The sequence below is a fragment of the Prionailurus viverrinus genome, chromosome A3, assembly GCF_022837055.1.
Source record: "Prionailurus viverrinus isolate Anna chromosome A3, UM_Priviv_1.0, whole genome shotgun sequence".
NCBI lineage: Eukaryota > Metazoa > Chordata > Mammalia > Carnivora > Felidae > Prionailurus > Prionailurus viverrinus.
This window is the reverse complement of record NC_062563.1, coordinates 114,004,835-114,019,925: the sequence shown is the minus strand read 5'-3', so window position 1 is coordinate 114,019,925 and position 15,091 is coordinate 114,004,835. Positions and strand designations below refer to the sequence as shown.

General features: G+C 40.6%; 1 protein-coding gene across 8 annotated transcripts in view; it reads left to right on the top strand.

Annotated features, from left to right (window-relative positions):
• LTBP1 (latent transforming growth factor beta binding protein 1) overlaps window positions 1-15,091 on the top strand; it is a 410,698-nt gene that overhangs the window by 268,756 nt on the left and 126,851 nt on the right. For 6 of the 8 annotated variants that reach the window (XM_047852622.1, XM_047852623.1, XM_047852626.1 and 3 more), the window contains 3 exons: window positions 8,008-8,175; window positions 10,896-11,123; window positions 13,154-13,176. In XM_047852622.1, coding sequence (XP_047708578.1) covers window positions 8,008-8,175; window positions 10,896-11,123; window positions 13,154-13,176 — 419 coding nt within the window. The remainder of the gene's footprint in view (window positions 1-8,007; window positions 8,176-10,895; window positions 11,124-13,153; window positions 13,177-15,091) is intronic. The other 2 variants (XM_047852625.1, XM_047852628.1) reach the window with 1 other exon arrangement.

Genomic DNA, 15,091 nt, shown 5'->3' with positions numbered 1-15,091 from the left:
GTTTGTTGCTGGTTAAATGCTCCAGTTTAGAGTTTGAAGTTAAAACCTGGGCTCTACACCAGCATTGAATGGGCAGATTTATTTCCCTATTCTCTGGATTTACCACATGTAACCTCACAGATGTGTGGGGTTCCTCAGGATTTGTGACTTGGGTCAGTCCAGCCTGATTGGTTTGTGAACTATATTTTGAAGAAATCGGTGGGGGAAGTCTGAAGACCATTGAAAAGAATCAGGAAAGAAGGTGATGTTTACAGTGTAAGGGGAAAAATACTGAGGAGATGGTGGTGCCCTTAATAGTAATGGGGAGATAGCAGGAAGAGACTGGGGCTCACACGTATGTTTACATGCACACACACATATACACGCACACACCAGACACACAAAGGCACCAAGCAAAGCCGTTGCTTAATGTTTGGAATGTATGTTTTTGAGAGGTATTATAAAAACAGCTGTGGATAGAGCAGGCCAAGCACAAGGAAGAGATTGACCACATTTGCTCAGGCAGCGTGAACTTTGGGCCTATCCAGGCTGTCAAAGCTGTGACTGACTCTGTGAGTGCAAAGGAAGGCACTTGGCCATGGCCAGGGTTTGCCCCCCCTGTTCTCCAATGCACTGAAGTGAACACCCTCAGATTTCCTTGATTCTGGCCTAAGGTTGCAACCGTCTCGCTTTTCCTCCTTGCCTGCTCTCTGTCCTCGCCTTAGCAAAGCTCACAGGAGGAGAGCCAGTGGGCCTGGCTTCTGCTGCCTCAGACCTCTGTGTCTGTGCCTTAGGCTGCTACAGCAGCATTCTTCGGACCTCCTCCTCTCTAGGGATGGGGAAAGGTGAAATTTCAGGATTTGTCAGAGCAAATCCAAGAAAAGTATGATAACCTTTGCAGTATAGTAAGCTTCCTGACTTGCTCAGCTGCAATTTTCTTGGGAATTCAGGAGCTGTGGGATGAGATCTGTGGTGGGTATGCCCCATAGGTTTAATAGAAAAATACCCAGATGAAAGAACTCTGAGCCCGGATATTTGCTGTTTGATAGTATTTTTGCCCCATGGCCTTGATGCCAATACACAGAAACGGAGGGTTGGAGAGAGATGCTCAGATGAAGCCACATTCCTTCTAAAAGCCGGTCATGTTTATGCCCATGATATCTTTTTACTTCCCCAACATTTTAATGAGGGATGTATTATTATCATTTTACATATTAGGTAATTGAAGCCACGAGAGTTTACTTAACTTCTGAAGATCGAACAGCTAGTAAGGGACTCTTGAGATTTAACACTGGGTTTTGGGCCTCTAAGCACCCAAACCTAGTTCTAGATCAGGGGTGGGCAAGCCATAGCCCATGGGCCAAATGTGTTCCACTGTTTGTTTTGGTAATTAAAGTTTTATTGGAACACAGCCATGCCCATTCATTTACGTACTGTCTAATGTTGCTTTCATGTGGTGATGGCAGAGTTGGGAAGTTGGAGCAGAGCCAGTAGGGCCCACAGGGTCGAAAGTGTTTATTATTTTGCCTTTTGCACAAGGAGTTTGCTTATTCTTGGGCTGTATCAACACTGTCTAAGAGAACTTTCTGTGATGATGGGGAATGTTGTGTATCTGTGCCGTCTGGTATAGCAGATGCTAGTCACACGTGGCCAGTGTGACCAAAGAATTAAATTTTAAATTATAATTCATTTACATTTTATTGAAGTAGTGAGGCATTAATGTCTCAGACTGCGTAGTTCTAGATCATTGTTTTACACAGCTGATTGAGTAAATGACTGCTAGATCCCCTCCTTTCCCCTTGGAATGGCCTTTCCTTCCTGACTTAGTGGTTTTGGCCATGTGGCATTGTTTTCCAGGCAGTCGGGCTGGGAGCTTCTCTGCCAGTTTTGACTCTGTCCTCTCCTTTGGTCTCCAAGAAAGTTGTTAATCTTTGTAATCTTTGTAATCTTTTCATCTTTTTTTTCTTTTTTCTTTTTTTAAGTTTATTTATTTATTTTGAGAGAGAGAGGGTAAGGGAGAGAGAGAGCACGCAGGGAAGGGACAGAGAGAAAGGGAAAAAGAAAATTCTTATACAGGCTCTGTGCTGTCATTGCAGAGCCCAGTGTAGGGCTCAACCCTGTGATCTGTGAGATCATGACCTGAGCCAAAAACAAGAGTCGGACACTTCCAACTGAGCCACCCAGGTGCCCCTGTCTTTTCTTTCCACCTCTTCTGTGGCCGTCCTAGCTCAGGTCTCTCCCTTCCCTCACTTAGTGATCTCGTACCACTGTGTCCTGGGGGTTAGACAAACATGTCTGTGCAAAGCATTTGCCCCCACATGATAACAGTAACAACAAAAACCAAAAACCAGAGCAGTAATGTCAGCATCTTTATTGTGCACTTAAGTGCCAGGCACTGTGATGAACACTTGATACGGATTATAATACTATGATAGATAAAATACCAGACGTCCGTGAGGTTTGTGTCGCTATTCTATTTTAGAAATAAAGAAATGGAGGCTCGGAGGGGTTAAGGATCTTGAGAAAAGTCACACAACCTTTAAGTGGTAGAGCCCACATTGGAAACTGGATCTTACTCCACAAGCCGAGCCTCTAATCAGGCAGAAGAAACCAGTCTGAATTGACAGGAGCAAGTCCTTTATTTAAGGAGAGCTGTTATTTAGTCTCACTTGCCACACTGTAGAATAGATGCTGTAACTCTGCCCTGTCTCTGGAATCATGGTTTCTTTTATTTTGGTTCTCCCAGAATTTAATAGCACATTTTCCCACAAGGGTGCCCAGTGGTTCCTATTTCAGCAAATTCATCTCTCAGACTCCTCATGACACTTTACCTGCCTCTCAGCCCTCGTCCTCTGTAGGGTTTTAAGCTTTAACGGGATGAAACTCTAACGTGAAATTTCATCCAAGAGACGAATGAGGATATCAGGGGTGTTGGGGGAGAGGGGGACAACCAATATACTTGCCATCTTTCCAAGTCTTTTATGTTTTTTAGCTTCCTCTAAGTGGCAGATTAGTTTATATCTGCTTTAGGATACTTACATTCATCTTTGGAAGCATGTCTTTGAAAGTAGGATCAGAATTTATCGTATAGCCCTGTAATTAAGTTGCTTGGTATGCCACTGGGGAATCCAAGTGAGAGAACCGTACCATCTTTCTGTCATAGTGTGTTGTGTGACTTTCACCATCAGCACTGGCTGTTTGGTGATGGTTGGTGACTAAGGTATGGGGCTGTATGTGTATATTACTTTTGAAGATTTCTAGATCTCTAGCTAAGAAAAAAAAGATACATCTTCCTGACTGATTGATGTGGCATTTCCAGTAGGTTTTACACACCTGAAGGGTTTCCATCTATTTGGAGTACCTGAGTTTTTCCACCTTTATCTTAGCAACCCATCTTGGAAAAATATAACCTGCAAAAACCACTGTTGGAGCGTGTCTGCGTTTTGGAACCTGTCGGCATGTTTGTTACTGCTACTCCGTACCCGTTCCCATACCTGTTTCCACTTATTCTTTAGAAATCTTTGGGCATTACCGATTTATTTTAGTGTAGCCTAAAACTTTATGACTCAAGAATATATGATCACGTGTACCATATATTAAAATAAATGTAGCATGTAATGAATTCTCCTTTATGATTAGTCTTCCAATCTGTAATGAAAGGGACTCAGCTGCGTAATTCAGAGCACACTGTCTATGGATTAATGCTGTCATGTAGACTAGAATGTGAAAATGCTAGCGATCTAACAAAATAAGTGGAATTGCCATATGAGAGATTGGAAATGATAAAAGAATGACAGGTAATCTAGGTGTTAAAATAGGAGTGGTTTGAAAAGGCATACTCTGTTAGAAATCTGAGGCATAAATGAACACTTTTTGGTCCATATAGTTGAAGATCAAAGAAAACTTGAATCATGGGAGCCTCAGTAAAATTGATGTATGGAAGCTGGGCCGTTTCTTGGTTTTCTTCCAGCTCTGAAGGAATAATTTTTTTTCATTAGTTTCTTATTCTTATATGTAGTTTGGATGAGCCAGAATGTCTAGTTAGAACATGGTCTGCACACCCATGCTCACTGACAATTGCTGCGATGACCATAAGCCAGTGATTTCTCTTACTTCCCTAACAACCCCCACTTGAAATGCTTTGGAAGCTGTCTGATGGGAGGACAAAAGTCTATAGATGATTTTTGGTGTGAAATGTTTAGAAAGAATTAGTTCACTGGACTTCTGTCTTTATACTCCAGATGATAAAATGCCTAAAGTTTGTGTGGTGTGTGTGTGTGTGTGTGTGTGTGTGTGTAGTGCAAGAGACCTCAACAACTATCAACTCACTTTGCTTAACAATGTCTTACAATTCATAGTCATGCACACCTAATAATCTCTAAAAAACCAAATTGTTGATGTGGAGTTTTACTTTAATTTGGCAGACAGGCATGGTAGTAGGTTCCTTCAGAGTAGAGTCCCTGGGGGACACCTGGGGGGCTTAGTCGGTTAAGCATCTCACTTTTGATTTCAGCTCAGGTCATGATCTCATGGTTGTGAGATCAAGTCCCACATCAGTCTCCATGCTGATAGTGGAGCCTGCTTGGGATTCTCTTTCTCCCACTGCCTCGCCTCCCCCACTCTCTCTGAAAATAAACTTCTCTAAAAAAGACATCCAGATGGCCAACAGGCACATGAAAAGTTGCTCAGTGTCATTCCTCATCAGGAAATACATATCAAAACCAGCCTGAGATATCACCTCACGCCAGTTAGAGTGGCTAAAAAGAACAAATTAGGAGACTATAGATGGTGGAGAGGATGTGGAGAAACCGGAACCCTCTTGCACTGTTGGTGGGAATGCAAACTGGTGCAGCCGCTCTGGAAAACAGTGTGGAGGTTCTCAAAAAATTAAAAATACATCTACTCTGGACCCAGCAATAGCACTTCTAGGAATTTACCCAAGGGATACAGGAGTGCTGATGCATAGGGGCACTTGTACCCCAATGTTTATAGCCGCACTTTCAACAATAGCCAAATTATGGAAAGAGCCTAAATGTCCATCAACTGACAAATGGATAAAGAAATTGTGGTTTATATACACAATGGAGTACTATGTGGCAATGAGAAAGAATGAAATATGGCCCTTTGTAGCAACGTGGACGGAACTGGAGAGTGTTACGCTAAGTGAAATAAGTCATACAGAGAAAGATACCATATGTTTTCAGTCTTATGTGGATCCTGAAAAACTTAACAGAAGACCACGGGAGAGGGGAAGGGGGAAAAAAAAGTTACAGAGAGGGAAGGAGGCAAACCATAAGAGGCTTAAAAAAAACTGAGACTAAACTGAGGGTTGATGGAGGGTGGGAGGGAGGGGAAAGTGGGTGATGGGCATTGAGTAGGGCACCTGTTGGGATGAGCACTGGGTGTTGTATGGAAACCAATTTGTCAATAAAATTTCATATTAAAAAGAAAAATAAATAAACATTAAAAAAAGTCCTTGGAGACTTTAGGGGAGACACTTTGAGGGTAACAAGGATGGCACCTAATCTGGTATTAACTACCCCAGAGGTGCGGGTGAGGTGGATACAAAGAAGTGAGTGTGGAGAAGTGGAAGGAAGTCCATGTCACCATTAGCCAGCGTCATGGATTTGAGGAAACTCTCTGCCGTGTTCTGTATGGCCCTTGTTCCCAGGATCTAGAACTAACATTAACGCAATTAGTATTATAAGTAAGCCCTACCATGTGTAAACTAGGCTCCTGTGAGACGGCCTGACATTGTTTCTCTGAAAACATGTGTTGTAACTTTGAAATAATTTGGAGAGGAATTTTTTTAGTAGAATCTCTTAGGAACTGATTATACTAGAATTATGACCTATAGGTGTATACATACACACACACACACACACGATACATTGGTGATGTTCAGTCATTCTAGGGATTTATTATCCTTTTGGGGATGATAACCATATTTACATTGCCTTTTATTTTGCTCTGTGATCTTTTACCAGTCTTGCACAGACTCCAGAAAGTAAGTAGGAGAAGGGAGAGGAAAAGACTCATAGTTCTCCCTCTTAGCACTTTTTTAGTAACCTGGACAAAACTGGCCTTACTAGACTAAATTACTGTGTTAAGTTCTGAAGCTTCAGGAAGGTCTCCTCTGCTCCCCTCAGTCACCTGTTCCTATATTCCAATTCTCCAGTATTGCTATTTTTAAGTATCTTTACTTTGTTCATATCCTACCACTAAGCAATGTACAAATGCCCTTGAGAGAATGGAGATACCTACTTTTATTTTCAAAAGAGTGGCTGACATGTGCCTTGTGTCTACTCTGTACTAAAGGTTTATTAGCATATGATATTTCTAATCTGCACACTGAGCCTATCATCTATAAGTGAGGGTTATTGAAGCTCACCAGTGGATTAGGGTTCTTTCCAGAGAAACAGAACCAATAGGGCTGTGTGTGTGTGTGTGTGTGTGTGTGTGTGTGTGTATGCATGTGTGTGTATAAAGAGAGCGATTTCAGAGGAATTGTTTCACATGATTTTGGAGACCAGCAAGTCCAAAATCTTCAGGGTAGGCTGGTAGACTGGAGACCAAGGGAAGAGTTAGTGTTATAGCTTGGTTCTGAAGATAGTCGCTGGCAAAATTCCTTCGTCTGGAGAGTTCAGTCTTTTTCCTCTTAAGACCTTCACCTGTTAGGATGAAGCCAACCACATTCTGGAGATAATCTGTTTTACTCAGTCTACCGACATAACTGTTAGTCTCATGTAAAACATACCTTCCCAGCAACTTTCAGACCTGTGTTTTGACTGAATACCTGCCTGCTGTGGCCTAGCTGAGCCAAAAGATCCGATTAACCATCACAACCCCAGTGACTTCTATAGGTTGTATTCCTGGCAAAAGATGCCATGAGAATCCAGGTCTGTCTGGCTCTAAAAACCTTTACTCTTTTCACTGTGCTGTAGTACCTTAATTTGATCAGGTTGTTTCTTACAGCATCTTAATAGAGATGTCAGTCCTTTTGGAATGATTGAAAATTGAGATCTGTGCAGGAGAGGAAGGTGATCTGGAAGCTCCAGGTGCTAGAGGAGTTAGTTAAAGGAAAGGTACATGGGAAAAACCTCATCTGGACAGGGATACAGTAGAGAAGAACTTCGGTTGGGATGAGGGTGGGATCAAAGGGAGGACAATCAAGCTTGGTCTGTTCAGCCCATTGACTTGGCCTGGAGCTGACTCTGAAGAACATACTCCATCCACATTTACATTAGAAAATGAACTTCTCGAAGGCAAGATTGCATCTTATCCTCATCTTTGCCTTCTGTGCTCACTTGAGTGTCTAGCTATTGGATTTGGGTTAATGCAGTTTGACCAATAAACTGAGTAGAAGATTCGGGAATAGGATTCAGGTATTGGATGATTATGGGCCGGTGTGCTTTTGCAGTGTTTTCTAAGGGACTGCACCCATCGTTGCCTTCTCTGGTGTGCTGTCTTGTGCAGAATGGCAGGTCAGAAGCTGCTCCCTGACTCTCATATGCTGTTGACTGGCTTACAGTGACACCTGATGAGGCCTCACAAGCTCTCCCTGCCCTCAAAGTGAGAAGGGCAACAGCTGTCTTTTTCAGCATCAACTATGTTCAGTTCCTGATTTTCACAATGCCTGGCTGTTTGCCAGATTCTGCCCTAGAACGACCTCTGTTATGGCTAAATACAGAAAAACAAGTGATTTTGATAATAGTTACTTAGATTTAGTTGGGCAGCTGATTTTGGCCAAAGTGGTTTCTTTCTACTTCATGCACGCATACCTGATCTAATGCTTGCTAAATTGGAAAAAGGGACCAGATAGGAAGAGGGACACTCGGGGCCCTGATTCTAAAACTTGTTTGGTAAGCTGACTCTAAATCAGGAAAGGTGATGCCCTAAATCTACACAAATTTATTCTGAAATATGGTTTCCAATCCAGAACTTAAGGTTCAATTTACTGTGTCAAGAAAAGTCAATCTAGTCTTTGTCGTTTCTTGGATGACATCAGGCCTTATCTCTCTGCTTCAGCGGATACCCCTGTGATCTCTGAAGAGAAAGGGCCCTGTTACCGACTTGTCAGTTCCGGAAGGCAGTGTATGCACCCTCTGTCTGTTCACCTCACCAAGCAGCTCTGCTGTTGTAGTGTGGGCAAAGCCTGGGGCCCACACTGTGAGAAATGTCCCCTTCCAGGCACAGGTAAGTCATGTCCATCTGTACGCTCATATTCCTTCCCAGCTGCGCAAGGACACAGGAGGACTTTGGCAACTTGCTTAATTTTTGGTTTCTGACTTTTAATTTAGTTTTTAATAATACGATGGGTTTTTATCAGTTTTGTACAAACCATGACCATAGAAGGTTGAATCAGTGGGAAAAAATGACATGCAAAGTGATTTTCCTGTTTCTTTGTAACATTAGACTTCCTTTTGAATGTTAAGAAAAGCCATTACTTTCTATCCTCATCTTCTCGGACCCAAAGTCTGCTGTTCAAAAGTACAAAGAGACCAGAGGCCCTGCTGGGCCATGCACTGTTGTAATGCCTGACCGCATATCACGTGCATGGAAACGAGACCTTGTACGGGTTGACTCACTTGCTCATTTATTGAACATGTGCTTGTCAGTTTCTCCAGTTGGAAATGGAGGGAATTATACCCATGATTGAATTTGTGCTCTGAGGGTTAATAACTCAAGGGCAGATCCTGCCAGTGCACCTAGGAATTTCTGAGTCAGAATATTAATAGAAATTGATTAATTCTTTATACTTTAGTTTGGTACATATTTGCCCAATATCCTGAAAGAGTAAGTATATTTCTCTCAGTGTCTTGCTTATGCCAAGGAATCCTCACCTTCTCAAGCAAGATCAAGTAGGATTAAATGGAAGAGAAAGAAACACACCCTGCAAATCCGGGCATGGTATTATCAAGGGAGAAATGGCACCTAGTTCATTGGCACATGGTGACCATAAAAAAAGTCTAGTCAAGTGCTTATTTGGCAAGATGCTTCCCACCTAGGGAAGTGGAGAAACTCTCACAGGACTATGTCTCAAAGCTGTTGCTTACACAGCAGCGTACAGGGTTTATATATAAATTTAAATCTCATGGTCCACCTTTGTTGGTGATTAGGATCGGAAAGAATTGGTAAGGCAGAGGATAGTATAATGTTGTTCATATTTTGATAGCCTGTATAATTTTAGACACCCACAAAATAGCCTAGTATTCTCCCTTTGGGATTTGAACTACTGATTATTATAAAATAATAATCCATGAAATAAACTGTCTTTGTAATTTATAGACCCATTTCTCTTCAAGTTTGGTTTTAATAGCTTTGCGACTCATATGAAGCGTAAATCAAGATGGTGAATAGAACACAGGGAGACTCTTCCATAACATCCAGCAACTAAATTTGAAAATAGCATTAAAGACAAACTTTTTGTACTTAACCAATTTTTGGTTAATTTGGTGATTTTCACAACATTTAGTTCATTAATACTGAAAATATTTGATCAGAAAACATGTCTTCTTCTGGAAACATCTGTTCTTTCAAGTAAGAATTGTATTTCATAGTTAAATTTAAGAATGAAGTTCTGCCATTTAATGTGTGATCCTTAGAAAAACAATGTTTTAGCAGACTTCAAGGAGTATTTTAGAGTTTCCTTTTTATTGAGAACTAATTTTAGGTCCAGAACATTCAATAGGAGATCTCTTGTTTAGTAGAAGTGAGAAATGACTGACTTTACTTTCAATTTGAAAAGTAGAAATATAAAAGTTGACCATAAGCTCCTTAGTGTCTGGGTTTGGTAACTTGCCTCCAACACCAACACCAAAGGGATTAGGTGGATTTTCCTCCTCAGGCCACACACTGCCTCGCCACCCCCGTCTTTCTCTTTTACTTATTCCTGGAGGTGATGCAGTGGAGGTTAGCAAATCCTATGTGCCCAGTCTAGCTTTTTTTTTTTTTTTTTTTTTTTTTTTGTCTGAGTAGACAAGACCACTTTCCTGGCAAGGATAGCAGTCCCAGAGCACAGAACATCGCCTTGTCCTCTGGATAATTAAGCCAGCTGGTCAAAGTCAGGCTGTTGCCCACTCGTCTCTTTTTTTGAAAATAACTCCATTTTCTGACTTGGCATGTTCTGTTGTTCTTGACTTCTGTCCATCATCTCTTTAGTGTGTTTTAACTTTGCTGGATTCCTTCTCACTATCCTGAGACTCACTGTTCAAAACCACTTCCCCTTTTCAGTCCTTCTTAACCAACCTCACCATATCAGCTGATATGCTCCATTCTGGCTGAGTCTGTAATTTGGAAACAAATTATGAAAGATTTCCAGCGCCTCATTTCCCTGACTAGTGATATATTTTTCTTTTTTAACCTTCTTGCTAATCATCTAGCTTAGACATTACTGAGTTCCTTGTTAATAACTAATGAAATTACACCAAAGCAGGAGGAAAAGAAGAAAGCCTGGTTTTTGCCGATCTTACACACACACTCCATGATACATATATATAATATATATTAAAATCTTTGATACATAAAAATCTCCTGATATATCACATATATATGTGATATATGATACAGAAAATTACATATATAATAGGCATATATGATATCTCCTAATTAGTCGCTGATCTATATAATATATATAAATATATGCTTCCTATATGCTGTATATGCCATATATATATATATATATAACTGATAAGGAATTAACAGATGGAGAAATACTGAGTAAAACAAAGGGTTGGGTTTTTTTCTGTAAATATGCAAGTTTAACAAATTCAAGCATTATGCATCTGTTTTTGAAGTTTTTGAATGTAACTATATTAATGATGGTTTATTTAAAAAATACTCATCATGATATTTTCCTCTGTATAAGTTTGCACTTTTAGATTTTTAAAAGGAATATTTTCCCATCCCAAATCTAGCTGCTTTTAAGGAAATCTGTCCTGGTGGAATGGGTTATACGGTTTCTGGCGTTCATAGACGCAGGCCAATCCATCACCATGTAGGTAAAGGACCTGTATTTGTCAAGCCAAAGAACACTCAACCTGTTGCTAAAAGTACTCATCCTCCACCTCTCCCAGCCAAGGAAGAGCCAGTGGAGGCCCTGACCTTCTCCCGGGAACACGGGCCAGGAGTGGCGGAGCCAGAAGGTGAGAGTGGAAATAGATCATGGACCCAACCGTCTGTCTTGTGTGTGTTTGGTTTCCCTGTTAACACTCTTCTCGAACAGGGTTTTTAACCTCAGTACTATTGGTACTTCAGGATAATTTTCAGTGAGTAAACTCCTTGGCCTCTAACTTTTAGATATACTACTAGCACCCTCCCCTCCGGTTGTTAGAGCCAGAAACTGTCCAGTCCAGCCAAACGTCCCTGCAGGCCAAAATGACCTGTGACTGAGGACCACGGCCATAGGGTAATATGTTCATAGCAGGTAACAATTTTCCAGGGTGATCTCAGGACCTGCTGGGGCCACTTTTTCTTGGTGTTTATTCCTGAAGGGTAATTTAGATCTTTGAGGGAATAGTCATAATTCATTTCTTTGTCTAGAAGGCCATTTAATAAATATTTATTTACTTTGCAAAGTGGAATCCACAGATGTAAAGAAGTTAAAGCATTGACTGAGCTTCCAGGAAATAGAGGGCAGGAGGCAATCAGGGATAATGGGAGGCAAGTGAAGGAAGACAGGAAAGTCCATTGAAAGGATCTTGGAAATTGCCTCGTACAGTCCTTCCATTGGCCTTCTGAGAAAACTGAGACCTATAGAGGGGAGGGACATGGCTTGTCAGATGTCATGTGACAAGTATATAACAGGGCCAACGAGCACAGTTTTCCAAGAAGGCAGGTAAGGCTTTATATTTTAGGAGGAGTATCTCTTTATAAAAGCCAGCATGTTCAATGCCTTGAGTATCTGTATTATAAAAATTCTCACCCCAGATAGAAGGAATAAAAATTTTAGATTTGTATGACATGTACATTGTCTCTAATGAAGCTTCTGTTGGCTTTTCACAGTTTATTAGGTCAGAACTTAGGAATAGATTTTGTGAGGAGAGAAGGTACCTAGGTTCTAGAGAGAGCTTTCTTCAGGGCTCTGAGGTTTTCTGTGTTCTAGGTCGGTTTCATTTCACTCTTTCACTCTGTTGTACTTCTTTGGCTAGGTAGAGCAGGTAGGACCTCACCTAGATTTGACAGTATTGACCCATTTGCTTCTACACAGTTGAGGTCTTCTGGCCACATGTTTGCAACTACTCATCCTTTGCACAAGCAGGAGGAAATGGCCTCTGGTCCCAGATGCTGCCTCATGACTTTCTTGGTGGGTTAGGCAGGATGGACAGTTAGTTGACTTTTCCAACCACAAGAATAAAGCAGCAGCGATAAGCTATCAGGTACCCTGATTGCTTTGGGGAGTTAAGCATCTACCGAAATTGTACACTTATGTTTATGGAGACACTGATCAGTGAGGAAAAACCCCAGTAATCATTGATCACAGGCTTGAGGGGTAATACTAAGGACTGATTAATGGAATGTAAGTTTTCTAAATACAGAGACACAACTACTATCTCACAACAATGTCATGATTGTTTAATATGGAATTTGTTCAACATATTAATGTTAATCTCTAATTAGATTTAATTGGCCTGTGATTTCTTTCCTCCTAATTTAGTTAGCTTATCTTACTGGAAATTCTCTTCAATAAAGATTAGGAGGACAGTACCCATTCTTAGATCTCTTATTGAAATAAGTGGCTTTCTTTTTTAACATAAACATCAGAAAGTATTTTAAACATTATTACATTAAGGATAAGTATGTGGCCAATTAATGAAAATGTTTGTTTTGTTTTGGTTTTTTTGATATGGGATATTCCATAAGAGTCAGATTAGGCATAAAATAATGTGCCAGAAAGTGTTGTTTCCTTTAACTTTTTCAGTTAATGAGGGAGTTGGAAAGAATTTCATCGCATCTACCTGAACTCCTGTAGTTAAGGAATGATATAACATGGATAGTTTTTCTGTTGGTTGTGTGTAAAATTCTCCACAATGACCATAATTCTGCATTTTATTGAGTTTGATTCTTAATCCTTTTGGGGTGATAGTGGACTTCTATTGCTTTTTAAAAATATAACTGTTAATGTGGTGGATTGACTTAAATTGTACTAATGTCCTTCTTTCTTTTCTGGTTTTAGTGGCAACTGCACCCCCTGAGAAGGTAATTTATTCATTGTTTGCAAGTCTTTTTTACCATCAAAATGATTTTCTTTTAGAATATGTATGGATTCTTTTTAGACTTAAATGTAGTAACATGTCCATTATTCATTATCTGGTTTGAGGAAATCTAACATTCATTCATGAAATATTTATTGAACACCGACTATATAACTGGCACTATCCTGAGTGTTAGGAAAACAATAGAGAACAAATCAGACAAAACTCCTTGTTCTCATGGAACTTAAATTCTAGTAAGAGAAGAAGGCGCGACTAATGGAATCAGAAGATTACACAGAATTCAGATCAATTCATGGCCTGGACTATGGATGGAAAGAAAGTGTTCTGACATGTTTATGCAAGTGTGTATTCTCAGAGCCACATATATGCTAAGTGAAGTACTTCTTAATTCAACTAAAATTTAACATGCATGTTTGATTAAATTAGAATAAGAACAGAACTTACCCTTGTTAGGTAATAATCCAATCCAATACTAGAGTATTGGTTCTTAGAAATTTCAATCCAATATTAGAATATTGGTTCCTAGAAATTTCAGGGAAATATTTAATCAACTTGCTGGGGGGTTTTTTTTGGCATAAAATGGGACTATTAACTGTGAGATTTATTAATAGAAAATATGGAAATTTGCTGCGGGGCGCGTGTGGGGGGTTGGCGCCTGGGTGGCTCAGTCAGTTAAGCGTCTGACTTCAGCTCAGGTCACAATCCCATGGTTCGTGACTTCAAGTCCCACATCAGACTCGCCACTGACACTGTGCATCATGCTTGGAATTCTATCTCTCTTCCTCCCTATCTCTCTGTCCCTCCCCTACTCTCTCTCTCTCAAAATAAATAAATGAACTAAAAAAATAATTGCTGGATCTAAGTCCTATCTATATAATATTGTTCCCCATCTGAGTCTAGCTGTGATTCTTTAATAACATGAAAATTCGATCGTTATTAAATGTTCGTACATTTTTATATCACTCAGTTGACAAGAATGCAGTATTAGAATTTAGAGAGCGCGAACACATATATAAATTATTATAAATAATTTTAAAAACCTTTAGGTTATAAACACGGGACAGAATAACTTTAAATGCTCTAACATAAGTGCTGAAAGAATCCAGACAAGGAGGAAGTAGGATTTTGGAGTGATAGCACCCAAGAAAGAAGAATATTGTTATATTGACCCGAGAAGAGGGACAACACATAGGCATATTTGATACGCACATTTGCAACTCCCGGATAGGGTCTCTAAAGGTCAGTGTACAGTCATTTGCATGTTGTTGATTTTGAATTCAGTTCTGGTAGATACGCGGAAGGAATCATTCGCTGCGTGAGCAGAGGAGCCAGCTCCCTGATAACCTCATCTTATTGAATAATCGCTGTTTTCTGTGCTGTTGATAATTGAGTGTCTGGTAACTCTCCTGAAGGGTCTTAAAGAGGGCCTCAATGTTTTCTTGTATACGTACACTGTAATTTTTTTGGAGACGCGCCAGTGGGAAACATGCAGTCCTAGTCTTTGTGGTCTTGGCTTCTTGCAGAGATCCCATGATCTTGAAGATTGATGAAGAGAAAGCGGGGTTGCCCAGGGGTGGGAAACGATATGCACAAAGGTGCAGTGGAGGGGACGGCAGGAGGTCAGTTAGGGGAGCCTGAGAGGCATGTTAGGAAGAGAACTTGGGGCTGCTTTGGAAAGCTTGGAATCCAAACCGTAGTTGTAATCCATGGTGGATTACCTTGCTCCCCTCTCTCAGACTCTCCTTGTCAAGGGGAGAACTGGCATTGGTTAGAAAGTCTGCTGCCCTGTGCCACTGGGGGAAATTCTGTCTGCAAGTTGCAGGAGTGCATAAACAGCTGACTGTGGTCTGCTTCTTATTGGCATAGGCCATGAGCTGCAGGGAATGGGGAACTATGGA